Source organism: Coloeus monedula (genome assembly GCF_965178545.1).
Source record: "Coloeus monedula genome assembly, chromosome: 12".
In the NCBI taxonomy this organism is placed as follows: Eukaryota; Metazoa; Chordata; class Aves; order Passeriformes; family Corvidae; genus Coloeus; species Coloeus monedula.
In genome coordinates, this window is record NC_138792.1 from 14316632 (window position 1) to 14342686 (window position 26055).

General features: G+C 60.4%; 3 protein-coding genes across 5 annotated transcripts; 2 read left to right on the forward strand and 1 right to left on the reverse strand.

Annotated features, from left to right (window-relative positions):
• The first annotated feature begins 1313 nt into the window (after positions 1–1313).
• On the forward strand, positions 1314–12446 carry XKRX (XK related X-linked). The gene is made up of 5 exons (XM_082289303.1): positions 1314–1608; positions 6366–6530; positions 6999–7353; positions 9471–9730; positions 11153–12446. The coding sequence occupies exons 3-5, from the start codon at positions 7061–7063 to the stop codon at positions 11896–11898; spliced, it is 1299 nt and encodes a 432-aa protein (XP_082145429.1). The 5' UTR covers positions 1314–1608; positions 6366–6530; positions 6999–7060; the 3' UTR covers positions 11899–12446.
• Positions 12447–13571: 1125 nt separating this feature from the next.
• Positions 13572–17875, forward strand: NOX1 (NADPH oxidase 1; the record flags this gene model as incomplete). Its single annotated transcript, XM_082289159.1, has 13 exons — positions 13572–13616; positions 14619–14714; positions 15095–15205; positions 15286–15370; positions 15446–15591; positions 15669–15850; positions 16037–16175; positions 16273–16365; positions 16532–16758; positions 16838–17000; positions 17087–17233; positions 17439–17563; positions 17743–17875. The coding sequence occupies 13 exons, from the start codon at positions 13572–13574 to the stop codon at positions 17867–17869; spliced, it is 1686 nt and encodes a 561-aa protein (XP_082145285.1). The 3' UTR covers positions 17870–17875.
• Positions 17876–18847: 972 nt separating this feature from the next.
• Positions 18848–26042, reverse strand: CSTF2 (cleavage stimulation factor subunit 2). Of its 3 annotated transcripts, XM_082289475.1 has the most exons (15): positions 25961–26042; positions 25738–25816; positions 24650–24819; positions 24038–24174; positions 23803–23922; positions 23547–23702; positions 23300–23423; positions 22930–22992; positions 21785–21844; positions 21027–21168; positions 20510–20661; positions 19949–20211; positions 19418–19543; positions 19150–19275; positions 18848–19023 (listed from the first exon to the last, which is right to left on the reverse strand). In XM_082289475.1, the coding sequence occupies exons 1-14, from the start codon at positions 26016–26018 to the stop codon at positions 19153–19155; spliced, it is 1773 nt and encodes a 590-aa protein (XP_082145601.1). In that variant the 5' UTR covers positions 26019–26042; the 3' UTR covers positions 18848–19023; positions 19150–19152. The 3 variants fall into 3 exon arrangements, with proteins under 3 accessions (XP_082145601.1, XP_082145602.1, XP_082145603.1); XM_082289476.1 differs by lacking the exon at positions 21785–21844; XM_082289477.1 differs by lacking the exons at positions 20510–20661; positions 21027–21168; positions 21785–21844.
• Between the last annotated feature and the right edge of the window lie 13 nt (positions 26043–26055).

A 26055-nucleotide genomic window follows, 5' to 3' on the forward strand; every position in this document is an offset into this window, starting at 1 on the left:
TTATCTTGCTTCTCAGGTTTCCTGCTTCTTTTCCCAGCCAGAGCTGCCCTCTCTGGCTTGCTGCCACTGATGGGTGTGGAGGAGAAGTCACACAGGGATGTCTGAGCTGCAGGAGCTCTGGTGGGGGGGAAGTGGGGTCCAGAGGGACAAAGACATGAGATCCTTCAAAGGCCATACCTGGGAGCAAACAGGGAGCCTGCTGGCTCACCTCAGTCTGTGATAAACCACCCAGCACCAGCAACACTGCCTCCACCAGCTGAGCACCAGCCACGGGCCAAAGATGCTGAGATACTGTCCTGGCCCCAGGGGTTCAAGCCCAAATGGGCATGGCCCCATGCCCTTCTCTCCAGCCCCACACACTGTTGGGAAACTCGGCACCCATCCTGGGCAAGGGAGCTGCCCCAGGTCTGTGCCATGGGCAGGGAGCCATGCATGGTTAATGGCTGATGAAATTCCTGTTCGGATATCACAGTCACATGCCCTATTTGAGGTGACTGGTCACCCCTGTGCTGCTGATGGTGGGGCAGTGGCTGCACTTCCCTGTGTCCAGCCTGATGGCCTTTCCCAGTCTGTCCCATGCCTGTGCCAGCAGCCTGCTGGGAGCAGCGGCAGTGGCAGGTTCACACACAGCATGGGGCTGGGATGCTTTCTGCAGAATTAGCTGTATGAGGGCTGAAATGATTTGCTCCAAGTGTCAGCTCTTGCCTCTGTGTTTAGGGGTGGCACTGTGAGTGGACAGCCCGGCAGGGATGGGAAGGGGCATGACTACAGGTGCTATAAATAGGGAAGCGCCATGTGCCAGGCAGCCCTGGAGGCAGCAGCTCATCTTCCTGAGGGGCAGCAGGATCTGGTCTCCCTCTGGCACCAATGGGTTTCCAGAGATCTCTGAGCACTTGTGATGCCACTGCTTTTAAAACAAGTGTCAAAAATCCCTGCTCAGACCAGTGCTGGAGACAGAAAAACCCGCCCAGGAGCCTGAGGCAACTGCAGGTCATGCCTCCCAATGCATGCACACCAGGATCAACAGCCAGGAAAACCGCAAAATCCACCCCAAACCTGGTGAAACCCACACAGCTCCGGAGAGATGGCACAAGGGCCAAGCCCACACTGACGTGCATTCTGCTGGGCCTGCGATCAGGTTACGAGTGGGTAGCCGGCCCTCTGCCCACACAGCCAGCCAGCCGGAGTGCAGCCGGACACCCTCTGCCAGGGCCACTGGGGCTCCCCAGGCGGTGCCAGCAGGGACCCGCAGCAGCCATTCTCGTTTCCTTGGTGACTGTTGCCAGGTGAGAAACTCTAAGGCAGAATTTATTATCTTGGCAGATAAATGAAGATGTTCCTCACCAGAGCTATAACCAGGCTGTGCCCTGGCACGGTGCTGGGCTGGACCCTCTAGTGCTGCCAGGAGCCCCTGAGGGAGGGCTGTGCCCGGGGCGCCGGGGCTGCCTGCTCCTGGCATCGCTCCCCGGAAGGCAGCACGTGCTTTGGGGCTATTTCTGCCCGCTGGAGTGCCGCAGGAGAGGGAATGAGGCGAAACCACAGGGACCACGGAGAAGCGCAGATGGCCGCGGGCTGGCGGGCTGCCCTGCCTTGGCTTCACTAGACCCCGTGAGTACGTGCCCCAGCCGGCATCGGGCACACCGGGAACCCCACCTAGCACCCCTGGGGCAAGCAGCAGAGCGGGGGGGACGGCCGGGGAGCTTGGATGTGGGGAATGATGGTTCACGAGGGAACACAGTGGGCAGAGCTATAGGGGCTGCCTGCAGCCTTGAGAGCCCTGAGTTGAGGTGACACCAAAGCCAAGGGGATGGCAAAGACCGAAAAGTCCTGGCAGAAGTATTAGCAAGCTCTTCTGCTTTGCTTGGAACCTCATTGACTCTGCCCGAAAAGGGATCTGTGGTGGGCAAGGACACACACAGACTTTGAGGAGAGACTCTTCTCTCTATTTAACGTGTCATATGACAGCACGCTGAGGTGGTAGATATGCAGACAGCCGCATTGCCCCTTTAAATCCCAGCACAGCGCTGGTGGATAACGATAACCCCGGATCACACCAGCTCCCAAATCCCAAGAGCTAATTACAGGCAAACGCCCCGGAGTCAGGCTGGGAACAAGGGATATTTACAGCCTGTGACACCGAGACCTGTTGGTGAGGAATTGGGGCACCGCAGCGGATTGCTGGAATGGCACTGGGGAGAGGGGATGGCTTGCACCCTACTGCCATGAACCATTGTGGGCAACCATTCCCCGAGCTCTTTTGGGTAAGGAAGATTGTTTTTTCCAGAGCGTTCTTTGCTCCCCCACACTGGCACCATCACCCTACGTTGGATGCAGAAGCAGGCAGGAAGCATGCAGGGAGCTGTTTGCTTTTCACCCAGTTCTGGCAGCGTGCTTCCCAGCCAAAGCATACACAAATTTCTAGGAGAGGCTTGGATCTGAGTGCTCTGTTTGCTCTGCTCCCTGCTGCAAGACAAGCTGCCACCTTGTTTCTTGCACCGTGCACACGGCTCTGGGAAGCCCCTGCGGTGGCTACAAGCCCTGTCCAGGCTCCTACAGTGGTTTTGTTGAGAGCATTGTGGTGCTCCTGCTGCTTTCCTGCACGGGGGATAGGGGAGTATAAACTGTTCCTCCCACCTGCCAGGATGCCCAGGGCACACGCAGGCGCAGCCTGGCTGGGTTAGCACTCTGTATACTCTTACAGCAGGTGGGGCTGGGGGAATCGCTTAATTAAAGGTAATTTTAACCCTTCCTGCCTGGTTTAGTGTTACAGCATCACCTGCTGCCTGTGCTGGGACTGTAGCCAAGGAGGCATGACTTCAAAATGTGTAATTATTGCAAAGACCTATAAATGCACCCAAAGGTAACTCTGCTTTCTTGTTAAAGAATTGAAGCCATGAGGCAGCACTGACATGGCCTGTGCTTTGCCTGCAAGCATCCTGGCCCTGGCAGCACGGAGCTCCATGCCCAGATCCCAGTGGGCTCAGCACAGCCTCCAGTGAGATTTAGAGGGATGAGGTCCTCAGCACAGATACCAGGTTCTCTCCCAGCAGGTTGAGAGTGAAGCTGGATGAGGAACTGGAGCGGTAAAAGCAGTCGCATGGTGAAGCAAATGGAATAAATATTTCCCCAACCAGAAACTATTCCACAGACTGCTGGGGCAGGAAAAAATACAGCTGAGTTACTGTGAAAGCAATGCACCATCCAAACAGTTTAGGCTGTGGAAACCAGTCATTTGCAAAGCTATTTCCAAACTAAGTAAAAAATTCCCAGCTCACAGATTCCTGGGAACCTCCCAGCCCTGCCGGTAGGGCAGCGTGGCTGCACTGAGGGGACACGGCTGTGTCCCGTCTCACATACCCGTCAAGCTGGGGGACGCTTTGTGATTTCCACTTCATCCAGCACATGGGGCTGATCAACACATCCCCACTGTCGCTGCGTGTGGCACCAGCTGAATGTTTAATCCCCAGCACAGACTGTGCTCCTGAGGAGGTTTCAGCCCTGAAGTCAGGGATCTTGGCCATCCCCACACCCCGAGCAGCTGCTCCACCTCTGTGTGCAGGGCTATATTTGGGAAGGCGGCAGCGTGCTCTCGGCATGTCCCAGCGAGCGCCCTGGGAGCGGTGTCTGCTCTGGGTCCTAGAGAGGAGAGCTTGGGGAGCAGGCTGGCAGCTCTCCCCACCTGGGCTCTTTAAGGGTCTGGCTCAGAGCTCCCTGTCTTTTCCAAACAGTTCTCTCTTCTCCTTTTACAGGAGCTGAGCCGCCAGGCAGGCAGGCATGTGTAAAGCAGACGGGGCTATTTTGAGTGAGAGCCGGTGAGGAAGCTTGCTCCCGCCCCCCCCCCACAAATGCCCTGGCACACCCAAGGGGCTGGAAAAGCTGCACAGCAAACCCTGCGGTTTCACACAGTGGGCGGCCACTGCTCTTTGTGCAACGTGTGTTGTGTGAACACTGGGATTAAAAAAAAAAAAAAAAAAAGAAGGCCGGGATTAAGAAATTCATGAAGTTGGGATGCTCTCCAGGGCAGGGCAGGCACTTGTAGCCACAGGAAAATTGACATCTGCACGTGGTAGTGAGACTCGAGCTGGTGCCTTGGGCATCCCCAATGATCCTCGTGGGTCCCTACCTGCTCAGGACATTCTCTGATTCTGTGATTCCATAACACTTCACATCCACCAGCCCAGGGGCTGTTCTGCCCCTGGGAGGTTCCAGAGTGAAGGCCAGTCAGCAGCCACCAGCTCTGCTGGTCCAGGGTGCAGCCACTGCAGAGTGGGGACACCTGGGTAGGATGTCCCCAGTGCCTGGACTGTCCCTGCTGGCCTGTGGCAGCTCTGGGTCAGGCAGTTGCTCTGTGACAGGGGTGTCCCAGGGCACCTGTGCAGCCCCAGCTGTGCTGGGCTTGCAGACAGAGGCACGGGCACTGAGTTGGCAGGGACAGGGAGTGGCAGGGCAGTGGGACAGGAGCTCTGGCTGGTGCTATCTGTGACCCACATCACTTTTATGGTCTGTCCGCTGTTTACAGCACTGAGCTGTGAACAGGTGGGGTCAGGCTGTAGAGGTGACTCACAGCGTGAACAGCTCACTGCCTCTCTGTGCTTGGGACAGAAAATGGGATAATAACTGGTGTGGAAAATGCTGTGAGGTTTTGTCTCTCCATTCCTCTTGACGGCTTCTGGGGCTTATGGATACAGGACTGGAATTCTTGCTTGCTTAAACAATTGCTCTTAAGTATTTCATCATGAAGCAGGGGAAGCTGAAATTAAAAATATGATGAGTTGAAGCTCAGGCATTGCTCAGCTGAGGGCTTGGTGACCTGCCAGACTCCTGGGGAATGCTTTTAATTTGGATAAGTGGAAGTTGCATAAATGGTACAAACGGCACGCTGCTCTTGCTGCTCACACAGAGCCGTGGGTGCAGTTGGCAGTGCCACCCCGATGTGTTGTCGCTGGCTGAGCACCCAGCCAGGCACAGCTGCTCCCGTGCACAGCTCCCACCCTGGCTGGCCACGGTCACCAGTCAGCTGGTGGCGGGCTCCTCTGCCTGGACACTGCTCCCTTCACCCTCTGCCCTGCCAGAGTTTTTTTTGGAGAGGGTGTTTTCCAAAAACAGCTTGAAAATATGTAACTATCATACCACAGCTGAGTGGTCACACGTAGATCTCCTGTTCCCGCCAGTCAGGCCAGTCCCCATGAGCTCATGGGGTTTGTGGTTTCCCAAAGCAGCTGTTCAGCCTTGGAAGGAAAAGCTCTGAGCAGCTGCGGGGACAGGGATTGCTTCTGTGTGGGAGCTGTTGCTGAGGGAGATGTGGCCTCCAACGTCTCAGGTGGTTTTATTCTCAGCCCTGCTGCTGATAAGCCCAATAGCCCTGGTAATGCTTCCAGACTGGTGAAATGGGGAAAACTCTTGTGTGTGTGGTTTGGGAGGTTTTGTGCTCTTGGCTTGCATGGGGCAGGTGAGTGGGCAGTGTCTCCATCACTAACGTGGGCACCTCCTTGTGAGTTGGCGTAGCTGCTGAGGGATGAGCACTGAGAGCCTTTTAAAAGTTGCCTAAAAATTCCTGGTCTGCCTAAACTGGGGAAAATGGACCGATGTCAAACACTCTTTGTCTTGCCCCATCTGTCCCAGCCAGCCAGCATGTGCCCAGGCTGGACTCAGTGATCTGGCAGGCAGTGGGTGCTCGGGAAAGCGCGTGTGCATCCCGCCTGTGCGCACACCACCACTCCTGGGGAAAGGTGGGCAGGGCTGGTGCTGGAGGCAGCTGCTAGAGCAGGGACTCCCATGGCCATGGAGGTGGGGAGCAGCCCAGACAGCCCGGTGTTCCCACCACTGTACAGGTGATTAAGGTGGGACACACAGGAGAGATGTGGGACTGAGTGGTGGGAGGTTTGGCTCCACCAGTGAGTCGACATATCCCATTGTCTTGAGGGTCCTTGAAGGTGATGGGAAAAGCACTCTTGGTCAGCCATAGCACAGGGTCACACCTGGAAGCACGAACATTCAAGATACAGGAGCTACATCTCCTGTGTAACATAGTTCCCAAATCCTGATACACACACAGGTACTCTGCGGACCTGAAGGGGTGTCCCTGACACAGCTTGTCTTGCAAGATACCAAAATGCTCCCTGCCTTGACAACGCCCTCCCTCCCACATGCTGCCCCATCGAGCTCAGGGCCATGTGGTGCCCTGGCCCAGCTCCATTTCTGGGTCTGGAGCGGGGGTCAGGCCTCGGATCTGAGGTGGGGGTGAGTGCAGGCAGCTCTCTGGCAGCTGTCTGATTCAGGCAAGGCTGGCACCCACAGTGGCATCATTCCTGCCCCATGGTGGGACCCCAGTGTCCCCGGGGCTACCTGACGATTCTCCCCTGCAGGGACCCTCCATGTGTTGCTGCATCCTGAGGTGTTGGTAACTGCCAGGACTTGATCAGGCCTGGACTCGATGGGGGGGCCCTGAGCAGGGCTCCAAAGGCTCCAGGGCACACACAAGGCGTAGCATGGGATTGTCAGCGCTGTGTCTGGGGAACGGGAGTCCCGAGGTGGGTGTTGCAGGGGGGTGCTGGGGTGTGGGTCCTGGCCATGTTGGGGGTGTCCTGGGGGGGCGGTTCCCTGCAGAGATGGGGAGTCCTCAGTAGAAGATCCTGGTCCAAGACAGGGGTGTCGGGGCAGAGGGTGCAAGTGGAGCTGTCCTGGGGCAGGGACATCACACCTGATGGGGACCAGGGCACAGTAGCAACGGGGCTCCCGGCGCAGGAGGGTGGTGGCCAGGGCAGGGCTGGGGTACCAGGAGCCGGGGCCCCGGGCCGGAGGATGTGGTCCCGGTGGGGATGCCCGGCCGGTGGACCCCGGGCTGGGGGGTCGGGGGGCGTCAGGGCGGTCCCGGAGCGGTGCCGGGGCCGCGGGGCTCGGCGGGGCCGGTGCGGGGCCGCCCGTCGGGGCTCGGTGCGGCGGGGGAGCCGCGCCCCGCCCCGCCCCGCCCCGCAGCGCGGCTCCTCTCTCCGCTGCAGCCCGGGATGGCGCCGCGGCGGGGCTGAGCGCCCGGGCCGGGCCGGGCCGGGCCGGGGCCGCCATGGACGGTCCGAGCGGGGGCTGCCCGCCCGCCGCCGCCCCGGCGCGGGCCAAGCTGCCGCTCGGCATCGTCTTCTCGACGGCGCTGTTCTGCGGGGAGGGGGCGGCGGCCGCCGTGCTCTGCCTCTCCTACAGCCACTCCGACGACCGCTTCTGGCTGGCGCTCACCGTCTTCTTCGTGCTCTGCCCCTCCGTCCTGGTGCAGCTCACCCTCATCTTCGTGCACCGCGACCTGAGCCGCGACCGCCCGCTCGTCCTGCTCATGCACCTGCTGCAGCTCGGGCCCGTCATCAGGTGAGCGCGGCACCCCGGCACCCCGGCACCCCGGCACCCCTGCGCGCACCCGGGGCAGAGCGGGGAGCGGTGCCGGGCAGGGCGGGCACCCGGCGCCGTCTGCCAGCTGCCCTGTGCCCGGCGTGCCCGGAGCTCTGCTGCCCGCTCCCCTGCCCTCCTCCCCGGCACTGCTGCTCCCGAGGGCCCCTTGCTTGCCGGTGCTGCTACCGGTGCTCCTGCTGCTGGACCCCGCTCCGGGCAGGACGCGGCTCTGCCGGCCTGTTGTATCCCAGCTGCTGCGAAAGCTCTGCCCGAGGTCCGGGAGGCAGCCAGCGATTCACTCAGCCTCTTGGTTTTGCCACCACCGTGCTTGTGCTGGAAGCACAGATGGGAATCCCCGGTGCGTGCTTGAGGGTGAATACTGACCTGGGATGAGGCTGAGTCAGGGGAGATTTCGATTAGATATGAGGAAAAGGTTTTACACCCAGAGAGAGGGTGGTGGAGCTCCCCAGGGAAGTGGTCACAGCACCTGGCCTGTCTGAGTTCAAGAAGCGTTTGGACAACGCCCTCGGGCACATAGTCGGATTCTTGGGGTGTCCTGCATAGGGCCAGGAGTGGGACTCGGTGGGGGTTATGGGAGGTGGAGGAGAAGAGTTAGGTGCAGGAGTGGGGCTGGCATGGGAACTGAGGGGCCACTGGACTGTGCTGGGAAGAGGACAGTAAGGGGCAGGATGGATGTTGCACAAGCTGATCCCTCATTCCTTGGGAATGCTGTGGTGCCTCCCAGGCTGTCATCATCCTGGGCAGCCTGCTCCCATGAGAATGCACAGCAGGAGGCATGGCAAAGCCACCATCTCCGTGGGGCTCCTTCCCCAAGGGCAGGCCAGCAGCCACGCTCTGGGGCTCTCTGTACCCACAGAGCTCCAAAACCACTGTGGCCTGCTCTGCACTTCCTCTGTCACCGGAAACAAGCAGGGTGCCACATGTGTCCCTGTCACCATGTCTCATCTTCAGAGCCACCTGGGAGGCCTTGCCTCGGTGCTGCCAGCCTGTGCTGGCCCACAGCAGTGTTGTGACTCTCACCACACCAACCAAGGCTTTCTGAGATGGGTACAGTGCTGCCCAGCTGCTTGTAAGAGCCAGCCAGGGCTGCCTGGGGAAGGCTGCTTCAGCCGGCTGCTCGGGCTGGAGATGGAGCCCAGCCTGCTGAGAAGGTCTGGCAGGGCACTGGGAGCCAGATGGGACTACTCTTCAAGCCAGACCTTTGGGATGAAACGATTTTCCTGTTAGAGTTTGCAAAGAGTCGTGAGTGCTGGCCTGATCTGTCGAGAGAATTTATCCTAAACCCTCACTCCTTTTGGTTTGATACACAGCAATTTGTGCTGTCCTGATAAGCACTCGTAAATAACGATGTCCTGTTGGTCCCAGAGCCAGCTGGTTCCTGAGCAGGAGCCAAGCTGATTGCCTCTGGCCATGCACACCCACCCCATGGCTGTGTGGAGGGGCTGGGGGTCCCCCTGTCCTTGCAGCGGGGAGAAGCATGGCAGAAAGTCACACCTGTACCCACACGTGAGAGCCCCACGGAGAAGGGGCTGCGGAAGCGCTGCCTTATCTGCCCATGCCACACACAGCTTCACCCTGTGCTCCCCTTCCTGCTGTCCCCACCAAGGAGGAAGCGTGGAAGCCTTCTTCTGCTCAAGATGAGAGATCAAAGACACTATCATAGTTTCTTTTGCCTCTGCTTAGAGGAAGAGGTTCTTGCCAGTTGGGAAAACAGAACCCAAGGGTGATTAACAGCTTCCTGGAGCTGCAGCTCCCAGCAGAGCCACTGCTTTGTACCCTGGATGCTGCACCTCTTCCAGCAGCTGGTTCAGCCCTCGCTGGGGCTGTTGTTGCCCCTCTGCCCCACATGATTCATCCCGAGTGCTGGAGCAGAGGAGCAGCCACTGGGCATCCCCATGGTCCTGGTGTGACCAGCCAGGGACTGCCCACAGCACTGCTGGACAGTTGCCCAAATCAGCTGGGCTGCACTCAGCAGGAGCAGGGCCTGGCCAGCACGAGGCAGGGGGCGGCTGGAGCTGCTGGGAGTGGGGGGCAGCGGGCAGGCTGGCGGGGTGACAGCTCCTGTGTCCCCACAGGTGCATGGAGGCCCTGCTGGTGTACTGCTGGTCAGGTAGGGAGGAGGAGCCCTACGTCACCATCACCCGCAAGCGGCGGCTGCGGAAGGGCTACGAGGTGGAGATGGAGCAGGAGGTGGGCCACTCGGAGCGCCGGCTGGCCACGCACCGCAACGCCTTCAAGCGCGTGGCCGTCATCCAGGCCTTCCTGGGCTCCACCCCGCAGCTCACCCTCCAGCTCTACATCAGCGTCTTGGAGAAGTACGTCCCTGTTGCCCGAGGTAAGAGCGCCTGGCACGTGGGCTCCCCAGGAACCCCACCAGGGCACGGCGGCAGCTTCTTAGCTGCTTGTGCCGATGTGACATCCAGGCAAAATGACACAGCTTCCACTGGACTCCCCTAAATGTGGAGCACAACCCACAGAAGTTGGGCACTCGTCAGATCTCTGCTTTCCTGCTTGCAGTGATGCAAAGTGGGAGGAGCAGGCCATGGCTGAGGTGGCAGGTTCTGCTCCCAGACCCGTGCTTGTGGATATCAGCCCTCCAGAACCAGACCATCCACCCAGTGCTGTGTCTCATAAGAGGGTCGGGTCAGGTCCCTGCCCTAGCCTGCTTCAATCTCCATTCATTTTTTTCCATCTAGCTACGGGCTCTGGCTTCCCTAAAGTCCCTCCATTGGATCTATTTCTGCACATTTTCTAACAGCCAGAGCTCCCAGCCCAGCACTCCCACTCCCAGGCTCCCTCGCCTGCTCCCAGGATGTTTATGTGCTTGGGGGTGGATATGCCAGAGCAAACTTTTAACTCCCATTTTGGCATGGTTCCGAGCTGGGCATGCAGGCGTGCTCCTGCACCATTCCAATTACAGTGCTGGGTGAAGGAACTGCCCTCACCCACCCGCTCTCCCAGCAGTGCTGGGAGCCCAGACCTTTTTATCTGTGCCCACAGGAAGGGAAGCACAGGAGATGTCCCGTAGAAACCCCCTAACTGGTCACAGCCCCCTGCAAAGGCATTTTGGGGAGTTGCAGACGCACAGGAAGAATGAGTGCCAGTGCTCCTCTAGCAGTAGATGCAGGAAGCAAACACCAAATGATGTGTTTTGGGTGATTCCCTCGCAGCTGGAGTGTCAGCTCAGCCCCACAGCTGGCAGCCAGCACGGATGGGACCAGTTGCACTCTTCTACTTTTTCTGCGCTGAATGTGAGCAGCTGCCAGCACTCCCTACAAATGACCTCGGCTTTGCAGTCCTCGGATGAGGCTGGCTCTGGGGATGCTTCTGGGGCTACAGTGGTGTGGCTCTTGGCTGGGATGAAGGCAGAGGGGCCTCACAGCACAGACTTTGCCCCACTTACCCTTGAGCAGCATTTCTTGCACAGGGCAGGGGGATTGGGGCATGGTCCAACCACAGAAATGGCTCTGGTTTGGCCAGGGTTTGGGTTTCACTGGTGTAGGGAGAGCCTTGGGGAGCCGAGCCTCCTGCTGCTCCCCCCACAGCTGCCTCATCATGGGGACTGTCACCACCAGCCATGAGCTGTTCTTCTGCTGTGAGCCCCAGTGCTTGGCACCCTGTGCTTCTCTCCTGGGATTGGCACCCCATATTTCCCACTGGGGGTTGTCACCCCACACTTTGCACCCCAGGCAGTGGACAGACGGGACACAGCCTGGTCTCCAACACTTCCTGACTGCCCTACTCTCTCCCTCTGCAGCCGTCCTCATGGCCATCTGCCTGGTGTCAGTCACCTACGGAGCACTCGTCTGCAACATCCTGGCCATCCAGGTCAAGTATGATGACTACAAGGTCCAGCTGCGGCCACTGGCCTTCCTCTGCATTGTGCTGTGGCGCAGCCTAGAGATCTCCACCCGCATCGCCGTCCTCGTGCTCTTCAGCACTGTCTTCAAGCACTGGATCATTCCCATTGCCCTGGCCAACCTCCTGGTGGTCTTCTTCTTGCCCTGGGTGCAGTTCTGGCGCAGCGGCAACAGCCTGCCTGACAACATCGAGAAGAACTTCAGCCGCCTGGGCACGGTGGTGGTGCTCTGTGCCTTCACCCTCCTCTACTCCAGCATCAACATGTTCTGCTGGTCAGCCGTGCAGCTCAAGCTAGCTGACCGAGACCTCATCGACAAGTCACAGAACTGGGGTCGCCTGGCCGTGTACTACATGGCCCGGCTGGCGGAGAACACGGCCCTCGTCATCCTCTGGTACTTCTTCAAGACTGATGTCTATGAGAACGTCTGCACCCCACTGCTGGTGCTGCAGCTGCTCCTCGGCTACTGCCTGGGCATCTACTTCATGCTCCTCTTCTACCAGTACCTGCACCCCTGCCGCCAGCTCTTCCGGCACAACGTCGCTGACTTCCTGCACTGTGTGTGCTGCCGCCAGCAATCGCCAGGGACCCCTCTGTGCCTCGAGGCACCCTTCGAGCCCGGCGTGAGGCACAGCATTGTCTGAGCACTGGCTCCTCCAGCCAGCTGTGGACATGGGGATGGGCAGCACTGGGCTGCACCAGCGGCCAGAGGGTGCTTGTGGCACAGGCCAAGTGCTGCCTGGTCCTGCAGTGGCAGCAGGTCCCAGTGCATCCCCACAGTGGCAGAGGGACAGGAGTGTGCTTGCCTGCCCAGGACCACTCATGTGAACATGAAGGAGGGTTGATTTGGATTAGACATAAGGAAGAAGTTTTTTACAATGAGGGTGGTGAGGCACTGGCACAGGTTGCCCGGAGAGATGGTGGATGTCCCACCCCTGAAGACATTCAAGACCCCAGGCTGGATGGGGCTCTGAGCAACCTGGCCGAGTTGAAGATGTCCCTGCCCATCTCTGGAGTTGGACTAGATGGCCTTTAGAGGTCCCTTCCAACCCAAACGATTCTACCATTCTAGAGCTTCAGGGGTGCCCAAACCACCTGCCACTGCAATCTGGCTGCCACGTGCTGCGCAGCCCCTGGGTGTCCCGACACCCCCACCTGCTGCTATGGTGCATACGGTGACCTGGGGCCACGGGTGCCACTGGGACTGTTCTAAGCAGTAAAGAAACTTTGCTGTGGCTGCGCGTCTGGGTGCTGGCAGTGACTCAGGTGGAGGGTGGGGATGGTCCCGCTGGGGCGGGCATGGGTTCACACACCTGCTGTCCATGTAACCCTCTCGCTCACAGGCATCAAAATGGGGCTGTGCCAGCGGGAAGGGGATGGGGGGAGCCCCTCGATGGAGCCGATAAGATTCAGGAGCATGGTGGGATGGGGGCTGGCCTCATCCTGCGCTTCCGTCAGCATGGCCATGGCTGCAGGCCAGGAGAGAGCAGCATTCCAGCAAGGAGCAATCCTGTCCAACCTGTTCCTCCAGGCTCAGAGTCCCAGAACTGGCTGCTGTTCTTAGCTGGAGCACTGGACACCCCAGAGCTCAGGGCCCTGCAGTGGAGGGCAGGCAGGAGGGCAAGGGTAGCTGGCACAGCAGTGGGGATGCTGATGGGACCCAGGAATCCTGGCCCCAAACCAGGAGTGTGACATGCCCCCCCAGCACCCACTTTTGGGGTCAGCTCAGTTTGGGTGCTGGACTGAGGATGCTCATCTCCCCTGGGGGGGCCCACGGAGGTGCAGCACCACTGGTGCTCGGTCTTAAATCACCCGCCCTGTAATGGATGCCCGGGCTGGATCCTGGCACCGGCAGTGCCGTGACCCCAGGATGCTTCTCTTCCTTTGGTGTTTTCCCTGCAAAAGGGGCAGCGGAGGCTGGTGAGGGAGGCGGGGGAAAACAGAGTGGTTGAGACAGGCACAGGGCGGATCCTCTGCAACTTCTTCCCAGCAAACTCCTACCTTACCAAAAAAGCCCGGTTTTGCCCTCAAAGGTTGCAAAACCCCAAGAGGAGCCGCCAGACACCGCGTGTCACCGGGCCGGGGGGCCACAGGGGACCTCTCGGCGGGGGGCCATTCCTGGCCAGCACAGGGGGCTCGTTTCGGCGATGGGGTCAGCCCTGCCTTCCTGGAAGGTGGCCTTTGAAGCCGCCAGCATTTCCTTAAAGGCTCCTCAGGGGAAAGTCCCGCGGCGCCGTTCCCGGGGCCGGCGCTGTCGCACCGCCCGCTGCCTCCATAAAACGCGGGCGGGCGCGGGCGGGCGCGGGGACACCGCACCATGGGCAGCTGGCTGGTCAACCACTGGTTCTCGGCCGCCGTCCTCGTGAGTGTGTGGGGCTGGGGGCTCGCTGGGGTGGGACTCTGGGGGCTACGGACCTGGGGGGCTCGTGGGGGAGATGGGGGCTGATGGGCTGTCCTGGGCTGGGCTGTGGGGACAGGCAAGCGTCCCCTCTGCTCAGCCAACCCCCGTAGCTCGGCAGCCAGGGGAGGGATGGGCTCTGGAAAACTGAAGTCTCAGGGAAAACACAGCTCACGGCAAAGGGGGTCCTGGAAAAGTTAAAAATGCTGCTGCTTTGCCCAGCCGCTTTGGCTGGGAGCTTCCCACACGCTTCTTCTCCCCTTGTGAGAGGAGGAGGATCCTGTGAGAACTCGTGGCAGGGTGAGGAGCTGGCACCATAGGGACCATCTGCCAGTGCCGTGCTGCAGCATCTCTGGTGTAGCAGAGCTTGCCTGGCCAGCACCCGTCAGCTGCTCAGCACTGTGTGAGGAGCTGTGAATGCACGGGAACGTGGGGGTTTACAGAGAGTTGGGCTATTTTAACTCTTGAAGTTACTTAAAAAAGAAAAAGAAAACAGCCAAAATCCAAATGCACGGCAGGGTGATTTTTGTTTGGACCTCTGCAAAAATTCAGTAGCTGTGAGAGGTGCCAGTGTGGGGTGTTAGTGGCGTTAGGCAGGGGACAGCAGCATGGTGAGGCCGGGTGAGCCAGCTCCCTGGGAAGCTTCCTTCTCCCAGAATCTTCCCCACACAGCCCTGACTACCCTCCGGATCTGCCCTCCCGTTACACGGGCATTGTCTGCTCCTGCCCTTCCTCCTTCCTCATGCACAGGTGATGCACAGGGCTGTGTGTGACAAGATAGCAATGTTACAATGCTTCCACACCTCTCCTCACCTTTGGGCCCGTATCCCAGCCCTGTGCGTGACAGGGCAGCTCATAAGGAAACAGGAGGGGATGCACTGTCCTAACACCCTCTGGCTGCACCTGTCTCTGAGTGCTGCAGCATGAGAGGCTCCCGGGACAGGAGGCTGTGACTTTCCCCCGCAGGCAGCCTGGCTGGGCATCAACATCTTCCTCTTCACCTACTACTTTCTGTTCTTTGACCGGGACGTGCAGTATTTCTACACCAGGGCCATCCTTGGGGTAAGGTGCTCCCCCACAGCATCCTGCCTGCCCAGGCACGTGAGCCCCTCGGGGCCCTGCTGCAGTGGGGTGGGGGCTGCAACATCCCATGCTCCTTTCATGTTCTGTCCTCTTCCAGCCCACCATCATTCCATTCCACTCCCCAGCCTGGCATTGCACCATGCTGGTCCCTGTCTTGATCCCTGTCTGGTCCCAGCCCAACAGCATCCCAGCCCAGCCTAGCATCACCCCTCCCAGTCCCCATGCCAGCCCAGCATCGCTCCATCCCAGTTCCCAGCCCAGCATCACTCAGTCCCAGCTCAGCGTTGATTGGCCCCACCCTGAGCCAGTCCTGGCACAGCACAATGGGATGGTGGTGCTCACCTCGCTCTTCTCCCCAGTCTGCCTTGGCATGGGCTCGAGCATCGGCCAAGTGCCTCAACTTCAACAGCATGCTGATCCTACTGCCCGTCTGCCGCAACCTGCTCTCCTTCCTCCGTGGGACCTGCTCGGTGAGTGTCCCGCGGCAGCACAGCCGGTGTGGCCATCCCCGTCCCTGTCCCTATCCTGACACCGCTGCCTCTCCCTGCAGTGCTGCAGGCGGACGTTGCGGAAGCAGCTGGACCACAACCTCACCTTCCACAAGCTGGTGGCCTATGCACTGGCCCTGCTCACAGGTACCCCCTGCACTGGGGCGGGGCCACAGTGGGGACTAGAGCTGCCCAGTGGGTGACTGCCTGTCCCCTGTCCAGCTGTGCACACCATCGCCCACCTCTTCAACCTGGAGCGCTACAATCAGAGCCAACAAGCCACTGACGGCAGCCTCCCTGCTGTCCTCTCCAAGATGCACCTGCAGGGCAGCAACAAGTGGCTGAACCCCATCCACTCCAACCAGACGGTGAGCACAGCCTCGGCATGCAGCAACCCACCCCCACCTGTCCCCTGCCCCCCTAACCCACCCTGCTGCCCCTGCAGACCGTCGAGTATGTGACTTTCACGACCATCCCGGGGCTGACGGGGGTGATCATCACGCTGGCACTCATCCTCATGGTCACGTCCTCCACCGAGTTCATCCGCAGGAACTACTTCGAGCTCTTCTGGTACACACACCACCTCTTCCTGGTCTACTTCGCTGGCCTCGTCATCCACGGCATTGCGTAAGGCTCCTCACCATTCCCCAGGGCAGGACAGCGAGGGGCAGTGGGGCAGCTGCAGGGAGAGCCCAGTGGGGCTGTGGACTGCCATTTCCAGGGAGGGCTAGCCCAGCCGGCCTCACACAGTGCAGCTCAGCCCTGGCTGGGAGCAGAAGCTGGCCCCTGGGCTCATCCCTCGCCTCCCTGCAGTGGGCTGGTGCGTGGGCAGACGGAGCAGAGCATGGCAGAGGTGCCCCCCCACCAATGCGCTAAGTACCTCCCGCAGCGGGACCAGAACTGCACCCACAACTGCTGCAAAGACCCTGAGTTCGGGAGCATCCCTGCCGAGGTAGGGCAGTGCTGGGATGGCTGTGGGGAGAAGCTCTTCCCTTGCCCTTGGGATGCTCCGGCCTTTCCCAATCCTTTGGTCTCCACCATCTTCACAGTCCTGGAAGTGGGTTCTCGCCCCCATCATCCTCTACGTTTTTGAGCGGATCCTGCGCGTCTGGCGTGCGCAGCAGAAGGTGGTTGTCACCAAGGTGGGTGGTGCAGGAGCCCGTTCCTATCCCAGCTCCTACCCGTGGAGTCAGCGGTGCCACAGCTCCTCGCTGTGGTGGCCATGGGGAGGCGAGCAGGGGCCATGGCCATCGCCCCTTCCTAGGGACAGGAGCCAGGCCAGGCGCTGAGCCCTGCCCGTGCCCCCAGGTGGTCATGCACCCCGCCCGCGTGCTGGAGCTGCAGATGCAGAAGAAGGGCTTCCGCATGGAGGTGGGGCAGTACATCTTCGTCAACTGCCCCACCATCTCGCTGCTGGAGTGGCACCCCTTCACCCTCACCTCTGCGCCCGAGGAGGACTTCTTCTCCATCCACATCCGGGCGGCTGGCGACTGGACAGAGCGTCTCATTGACACCTTCCAGCTGGAAATAGCCAGGTAGGCTGGGGAGTGCCCAACAGGTCATTCCAGGGATTTGGGGAGGCCGTACGTCTCACCCAGGCCCTGCTTTGGCCAGGGTCGAGGTGGATGGTCCCTTTGGCACGGCCAGCGAGGACGTGTTCCAGTACGAGGTGGCCATGCTGGTGGGAGCGGGCATCGGCGTCACCCCCTTCGCCTCCATCCTCAAGTCCATCTGGTACAAGTTCCAGCAGGCTGACCAGACCCTCAAAACCAAGAAGGTACGGAGTGTCCCATGGGACCAGCTGCAGGTTTCTCCCTCCAGCTCTGCTCCACCTTGAGCAATCCCTCTCCCCCTGCGTCCCAGATCTACTTCTACTGGCTCTGCCGGGACACAGGAGCCTTTGCCTGGTTCAACGACCTGCTTGCCTCCCTGGAGCACAAGATGGCTGAGTCGGGCAAGGCAGACTTTCTCACCTACCGCCTCTTCCTCACTGGCTGGAACACCAGCATTGTGAGTCGACCACGGGCTGGCATGGCTGCAAGAGGGGACACAGGGTGGCCAAGGTGGGCAGGAAGGGCAGGGCAAGCATGGCTTTCGGGCATGAAGTCCAGGCACGGTGTTTGGTGGGATCAACAATGGATGCTCCTCCATGGTGAGGGACTGGAGGGGTGCTCATGGGTGGTGTCTGGGGTTCTCACCATCCCTGCCTGCCCAGGCCAACAACGTGGCGCTCCACTTCGACACCACTACGGACACAGTGACGGGCCTCAGGCACAAAACCATCTTCGGGCGGCCCATGTGGAACATGGAGTTTGCAGCAGTGGCTGCAGCCCACCCCAGGTGAGAGCTGAGCAGGGAACTTGGGATGCTGGAGCTGGAGGCACCTGCTCCACCCTGGCACTCAGCACTGGGCAGGCTTTGGGAGAGGTGTGCTATCCCCTGCAGGGGGCCCAAAAAGCTTTTAAATCACTTTTCCCTGAGTTGCCCGCCTGGCACTGACAGCCCCATGCTGTTTGCAGGTCAGTGGTTGGTGTATTCCTCTGTGGGCCAGAGGCCCTGGCAAAGAGCCTGCAGAAGTCTTGTCAGCAGCACTCCAGCCTGGACCCCAGGAAGGTCAAATTCTACTTCAACAAGGAAAACTTTTAAGTGGCAGCGAGGCTGGTGCCCCAGCAGGCAGGGACCCTGACTGGATTGCCTCAGCCCTTTTCCAAAGCAAGGCCAGGGATAAGCATCTGTGCATGCACTGAAGCCTGGCAAGACACAGCAAGGTACTCCTTCTCCATGAGAAATTCCAGGTTCAAAGACTGCTGCCTGCCTGTCCTGGTGTACAAGGGGTCCTCACGGAGCAAGTGGGCCTGTAGCTCCACGCAGCCCCCTCACTGAGAAACCAGACACACGTGCTGCACGCTGCTGCCGGAGCAGCGGGAAGCAGCGGGAGCTCAGTGGCTTGGGCAGAACCAGGGCATGGGGATGGGGCATGTGCATCCATGCAGGTGTCAGGGGCCAAATGTGTCCCTCAAGGTTTAAACAGTGCTTTGTGTGAGAGTAAATTAAACTTTCTTTTCTTTGTAATGAAAGCCTCTGTAGTGACTCAGCTGTGCAGGTAGGAAGGAGCCCATGCTCTGCCTCCTTGCAGGGCTGCAATAGAAGAGCTGGTTGATAGCAAACCCTCTGGGGTGCAGGGTCAGACACCCCTCTGCAGGGGCTCGCTGCCACCATGGCACCCCCCAGAGCCAGCCTGCACCCAGCACACAGCTCAGTTCCCACTGCAGCTCCCACCAGGTTCTGCTCCAGCGTGTGCAGGGAGGGAAACCCCGCTGCCCGAGCAGGCTGGTGTGGTAAGTGATCCAGCAATTGGATACAGAGCCCTTCCTGCCCCGCCAGCAGGGACAGAAAGCCAAGTTCGCTGTCCTGCCCTTCCCCTACACCCCTGTAAACAGCACGGCACAAGAAATTTCATGACTAGTTCTTGCCCTGGTGTGGGAAGGAGGGAGGATGGCAAGTTGTTTGGACAAGAGTGGAGCCAGGCCACACTGCTCCCAGAAGCCAACAATCCCACCCTGGCCTCCATGAGAGACCAAACAAGGCAGCCAGGGACATGGATTTACTCAAACCCTCCTCCCACTTTATTTCAAACATCATAAAATATACACAGAAAAACAAAAGGATGAACTGGAGGGAAAAACCTCTTGAGGGTGACACAACCTCTCCCAAAATGCAGCATCAGCTCAAGTAGCAATGGGAAGCAGCTGCCATGGAGCATCACCTCTACCCAGGCACACAGCATCTCCATCATGTGCCTGCCAGAAAGAAGGGGAGGAGGGTGAGCCTGGCACAGAGGGAAGCAGGGCAGAGTCCCATCCTGGGCAGCTCTGATTTACTGGAGGGGAACAGGCACAGGGTGAGACCGGGTTAAAGGAGGTCACCTGTCAGGGTGCCCCCGTGGATTTCTGGATTTGCTCCTTCAGAATGAGGATGCTCTGCCGCTGTTCTGGGGGCAGCATGGCGATCTGGTCCGCTGTCAGCTGCAGGACCTGCATGATCAGTGCTGCCTGTGGGGAAAGAGGGGTCAGAGACGTGCCCTGCCAGAGCAGCCACAGCATACCAGAGCCAGGGAGGGGCTGACCCCACCACAGAAAGGCACACAGGAAGTGCTGCTCCTGCTGTCTCACCCTTTCCCTTTTGTTCTCTCACCTTCTCGTGATCCTGTGGGGTGACCTGGCTCTGTCCAGGGCTAAAGCCTCCAGGCTGACCAGCTCCTTGGACTCCTGCCCCAGGAATGCCTCCTCCCTGCATGCCTGCCCCAGCCATGTTAGGAACCTATGGGAGTAAAAGAGGGGTTAAGGACTGAGAGGTCTCTGGACTCAGCCATACAAATCCAGGAAGGTAAAGCAGATGATCAGATGGATGCCCTCACGGATGCCCTCACGGACAGCTTGAAAATGCCTGAGCACCAAGAGAGAGTGCCTTTTATGTGCTCTCCTCTCCCTCCAACTCCTGCGCTCCTTCCTGCGCCTCAGGAAGAGGTGGAGAGAGGCCTGAGCCTTGTCCTGTCCCCAGCTGATGGGCAGTGCCTGGGGAAATGGGACAGATGCCCGGACCCCTCAGAGCCAGCGACCAAAGCCTGGTGCTTCCCAGAGCTGCTGCTCTGTGGGACACCCACCACCCAGCCCCAGCCCACAGGATGCCGTCGGTGCCCAACTGGCTGAGCAGAGACGTGTGTACCTGGCGGGGCCCCTGTGGGCCACTGGCTCCCATGTTAAGTGGCCCAGGACCCTGTATCCCACCAGGCATTGGGCCACGTGGGTTGGGACCAGGCCCACGAGGCTCCAGGCCCCGGGGCTCCAGGACCCTGGCCTCCATGGCCCTGGCTTCCAGCACTCGCGGCTCCAGGCCTCGCGCCTCCAGCGCTCGCGCCTCCATCACCCGGGGCTCCAGCCCGCGCGGCTCCAGTCCTCGTGGCTCCAGCCCTCGGGGATCTCTTCCGACTGCGGAGGAAAGACAAGGTAAGCTCCTGAAGGAAGCAGTGCTGCAGGGAGTCTGGGAGTGAGCCCGCTGCCTCTTTTGTCTGGGGGCTAGCAAGCACCCAAAAGGTGCAGGGCTGGGGGCAGAGGAGACATGCCTGGAGAAAGTCCCTTGCACTCTGTGACTGTCCCTCCTCGCCTGGAGTCAGTCATTTCACTGCCCAAACCCCCTTCCTATGCCTTGGGTCGGGGCAGCCGGCTCCACTCTGACTTCTTGCCTGCACAATCCAAGCCACCCAGTATTTCATGCCCCCTCTCTCACCTCGAGCATCCATCAAGGGCCCCCGCGGCTCTCCCATCAGTGGTCGGGGTTCTCCCATGGGTCCCCCCCTCATCTCATGGGGGGGGCCACGGCTGTCATGACCAGGCATATGGTGCATAGGGGCTCCCTGGTGGGGCGGCCCAAGGTAACCTCTGACGCAGAGAGACGAGGAGAGCAAAGCAGGAGGAGGAGAAAAAGCGAGAGAGTGTGAATCAGACACTGGCTTGGCACGGTCTGGGCAGAGCGCTGGGATTGCCCCCGAAGCCGGCCGCAGGGGAGGAGGGTGAGGCTGGCACAGGGATGGGTGCTGGTGGCCCCATGCCGCAGGGCAGGTGCCATCACCCCGGGGATATCCCTTCCCCGGGGAAATGGGCCGGCCCCCACGGTTGGCAGCACGCAGGCCTCCGACCAGGCAGCAGTGACTCCCGGAAGGCTGGTGCCATCCCTGTCCTCAGCGAGAGGCTACCCTTGGGCAGGGGACGGTGCCAAGGGCTCCTCTCCTTCCCTCTCCCCTCACCTGGGCTCCACTTCTCCAGTGACTGAGAGCAGGGTCCCTCCGCGAGGGTCATTCGGGGCATCTCCCAAAAGGCCTCGGGGCGGCGGGCCACTAGCAGGTAGAGGTCCACGCTGCATAGGGGCCCTCGGGTCTGGCATGGGCACTGCCAGAGAGACACACAAGAACTCGTGAGGATCTGCATGACCAGTGCCGTGCCAAGACTGTCCCCGGCGCTGTCGGGCCGGGTGTGGGGCAGCCACGCTGCTCCCCTGAGCTGTGCTGTCTGCTGGGGACGCAGCCCCACACCCGAGGCTGGAGTGCACCAAAGCCCCTTCCCTGGCTGCCAGTTTTATTCCTCTCTTTTTCCTCTGTGGTTTTATCTCACGCTCCTTATGGTAGCAGGGGCCAAATCAAGCAATGGGTTGCCCCCATGGCAATCCCTACAAGTGTGGGCCTCAACACCGTGCTGACGTGGGGCCAGGAACAAAGCAAGACCTGGAAGGCTCCTGGAAGCGCGGTGTCAAAGGGGGCTGGATCTTAGGCAAAAGCCCTTTCCAAACAGGCTCTCCTTTTCCACTGGAGGCTCCGTGCATGGTTCTAGCCTGTTCTCTCCTGTAGCCCTAGAGGAAATCCTGCCTCCTCCACCTCCTCTTACTGCCATCAGGCTACAAGGAGTGACATGCCAGTCCCTGGCCCTGAGAACAGCGGGGTGAAAGCTGCTCTCTGCACACTGCACAACAAGCTCCATGGGAAGAGGGAGCTGGCGGGTGCCGGGGTACCTTGAACGCGTTCGATAGACGCAGGCCTGGCAGGTCCCACGGGCGAGAGCTGCAGGTTCCCTGGGCAAGCAGCAGGAAAAGAGGGAAAGAGCAAACACGTGAATAGTGTATGCACGCATGCACCAGCTTTGGGGACAGTGCTGCCTGCAGGATCAGCTCCCTGAAGTCCCCTGGCAAACCTACAGAGAAGATGTTGCAAGTCTGACTTGATCAACCTCTTCCATTAACACCACCTTTGTCACCACAGGCAGGACAGCCAGCGTGGCACAGTCCTTCCCTCACTCAGGGAGAGAGGCAGGGAGAGAAGACATCCTGCCGAGAGACACGGCATTCTGTGGGGCCACGCTGGCCCCACAATGCACACCCAGCTTCTGCTCTCCAAAACTTTTTGGGTGCCAAGAACTATCAGGCTGCTTTCAGGAAGACAGTGCCCACCCCAAAGAAAATGAGAGTCGGCTGCCCCTAAGGCCAAAGGATCTCAGACTAGGTTTGCCATGTTTCTGAAACAAGGCCTAGGATACGAGTCAAGGCAACAGAGGTGACAGGTGTGTGCATGTGTTGTTCCTGGGAGAACAGGAACACCTGGGTCATGCTAACCTATGCGTGGCACCATGTGAACCGTAAGGAACCGGGCCCCAGGGCTGGGCCGTACAGACCGTGCCTGCGGAGGGAAAGCCGAGCGTCACTCTCGGGAGAGTCCCTGCCAAGCCTCAAGCCAAAACGGAGAGCCCGCTCCCTCTGCTGGGCACGGCGCGGGAGGACACGGCGGCCGCACCAGCCGCTTCCCAGCACCCAGACAGCAGAGGAGCAGCACAAGGACCAGAGAAGAGCAAGCTCTGCCTGCCCGCACAAGCACAGGGACAGACATGGGCTCGCAGAGGTGGAAAACACAGGCACATCCCGCTCGAAGCCCCTGGCTTCCAGGGCTCGACTGCACAACACGGCGCAGAACAAGCTGGGAGCCAATAGCGGCATGGGCTGAGTCCTGGGAACCAGAGAGCTGCTACCACAGCCTTGTGCCTCAGTGAACACAGCTGGGCACAGCCCTGGGGCCGGGCACAGGCAGGCTGCAGATAGCTGGGGCACAGCACTGCTCACTGGAGCGAGGCTCACACCACACACAGCACTACACGCGTCTGTTTTACCTTGTCCACGTTCCAAGGGGACGGGCCCTGCACCTGGCATCCCAACCTGTGGCTGCATCCCACCTGAGAGGGGACAGGCAGAGATCAGACCCCTCCTCAGCCGTCCCTGACGACTAACCCATTCCTCTGGCCCCAAATACCTTCTCACTCCCAGCTCCTGGGGGAGCATCTGGAGGTTTATTCCCTTGGTGTTGGTTCCCCCCAGGGATAATCCAACTTTGCAGCCCACCTCTGGCAGCATCACAATGTACAGTACAGGGTTACGTGTGCTCTCACAGGGCTGAGCCCTCTGGTTAGGGGGAAGGCAGAGGGAGGTGGGTGTCTGCAGGACCCGTGTGCGCACGGGTGGGGCAGCTCGGCCCAAACTCACCTCCTGGAGCCATGGGGCCAGGGCCTGGGCCCTGCACAGGGGCTGCCATCTGTCCTGGGGCTGGCACCCCCCCCTGCATGGGTGGCTGCATCAGAGGAGGAGCGCCGTTGACATGCATCCCGCCCTGCCCGGGAGAAACACTGGATCTCAGAGACACCGCGAAACCCAGGCACGTCCCCAGCTGGGAGAGCTGGAGCTGGCACTGCCCATCTCTCCTGCACAGCTCGTGTGTTGTGCAGGCTCTTACTATTGGCTGTGGCTGGGATGAGGGGGTGTTCTGCGGGTTCAGCTGCGCATTGGGCCCTGGCCCAGGCCCCGGTCCCGGCCCAGGTCCTGGCCCTGGCACTGGCTGCTGGTTGCCTGGGATCAGAGGAGGAACGCTGGTCTGGCGATGCAGGATTTTCTAGGGGAGGAAGGAGGAGAAAGGAGTTCTTTTCCACTCCCACTCCACAAAGGCTACCACCAATATCCTCCCAACCCCGGATGAGCAGCAAGGGACAAACCAGCGCGATCTCCGGGTCGACGATCCTCATGACCACCTGGGCCTGCAGCAGTGCATAAGCCAGCTGGGGGTTCTGAAGCAGCATGTTCCTGGCTTCCTGGGGGCTGTTCTGGACACACAGCTGAGAAGACAGGCACTGATCAGAGCTCTGACAAGGTGTGACAGGGGCTGGGAGGGGGCAGGCAGTGGCAGCAGGAGCTGTGCTCACATAGGAAGCATGGCCCTCCTGCACTCACCTTCATCTGCTTCATCAGCTCAAACATCTGCTCGGGTGGCAGGCTGGCCACTGCCCGGCTGATGGACTCAGGGGCATCCTCTGGGTTGACAGGGTCCCCATAGGGTGACTCTATGATAGGCGCACCCGTGCCCAAGCCTGCAATAGAGTTGGTGACTTCGTACTGCAACACGAACAGCGCAGGCAACGGGCTCATTGGGAGGGGAGCACAGCTCGCCAGGGGGAAAAGGAGGCACTGAACTCAGGGAGATGTTAGGAGGAATTTCTTCACAGAAGGGGTGGTTAGGCATTGGAACAGACTGCCCAGGGAGGTTGTGGAGTCACTGTCCCTGGAACTGTTTAAGTAAAGACTGGACATGGCATTTAGTGCTTCAGTCTAGTTGACGCAGTGATGTTTGGTCAAAGGCTGGACCATGATCTTTAGAAACCTTTGCCAACCTAAATAATTCTGTGATTCTGGGATCATCTGGGAGTGAAAACACAGAGCTGAGCCCATGCATCCCTCTGGGAACTACTCGCAACACCTCTTAGAGCAGGTCAGCTGCACCAGCTGCAGTGCCCTGCAGCACTGCCAAGGCCGGGCCCAGCGCGACAGCCCAAAATCCCAACTCACTCTTGAGCTCCTCCTTGTTCTTCTCGCTGGCGGCGTTGTCGACGCGCAGGGCCCTCCCGCTGAACTCGCGCCCGTTGAGGTTCCGCATGGCGCTGAGCGCCGTCTCCTGGTCCTGGTACTCGCAGAAGCCATAGCCCTTGGGCTTGCCCGTCTCCCTGTCGTACACCAGCCTGCACGGCGAGGAGAGCGACAGCGCTGCTGAGGGCGGCGGGGGCGTCCAGCTGTGCCCACGGCTCCCACAGCTCCAGAGCGGACACTGGGACACGGCCGCAGCAGCGCCGGGAGCAGAGCGAAGGCTCCGCAGTCAGGCCAAGGCACACGACAGTCGGGCCCAAGCCACAGCCGAAGGGCCTCCTGGCTCCTGGCACAGAGCACGAAGCTGCGGTGTGCAGGAAGCCCACCAGGGCCAGCTCTGGGCCTCCCTTCACCCCACCAGGCAGCTCCTGGGACTGGCTGCTCCTGCAACTCCCAAACCCTTAACTGAGAGCTCTCCAGGGCCTGGTGCCAAGCCTGGGAAACACCTCTGAGAGGCACTGGGATGGGAGTGAGGAGCACAGAGCCTGACCAGGACCTGAGCACTTATCAGCCACAGCAGGGCAGCTCCTCCAGCCCAGGACTGCGTGCCCACGTCCATCTGCTATGCACGGGACACTGTGCTCCATCCCCGGGTGACCCTGGCACAGCCACTCTGGCCTCTGCCCTGAGCACAGCTGCCACAGCCTCACAACCCCCGCAGATGCTGCGCTGCTCTGTGTGAGGAAACAGCCTCGAGGGGGGCCCGGGGAGATTTAGATGGGATATGAGGCAAAATTCCTTCGCCAAAGCGATTGTCAAGCATTAGAACAGGCAGCCCAAGGCAGTGGTGGAGTCACCATCCCTGGAAGTGTTCAAAAGGTGTGTGCATGTAGCACTTGTAGACACGGTGGGCTTGGCAGGGCTGAAGGAACGGTTGGGCTGAATGCTTTTAGAAGTCTTTCCCAACGTTAAGGATTTGCGACTCCACGGTTCCCAGGCCGGCTCCGCAGAGCCCGCGAGGCTCGGTCTGGGCCGAGCAGGGGGACCCAGGGGAGGCCGGCGGCCGCTCTCACCTAAAGCTGACCACGGGCCCAACCTCCGAGAAAATGTCCTTCAGCTGTTCCTCCGTGGCCTCATACGGGATGTTCCCCACTGCGGAGACAGACGGTGCCGCCGGTCAGCGCGGCGGGTGCCGGCCCCGACGGCGAGGGGGGCAAACCCGCGGGCCCCCCGCTTGCCCCTGCCCTCCCTGCCCCTTCCCCTGCCCAGGTCGCGGCCCCGGCCCCGCGGCCTCACCGAACACGGAGCGCAGGGACCGATCCACGGCGGGGTCCCGCACCGACAGCCCCGCCATCGCGCCGCCCGCGCCGCTTCCGGTCCGCGCACCAACC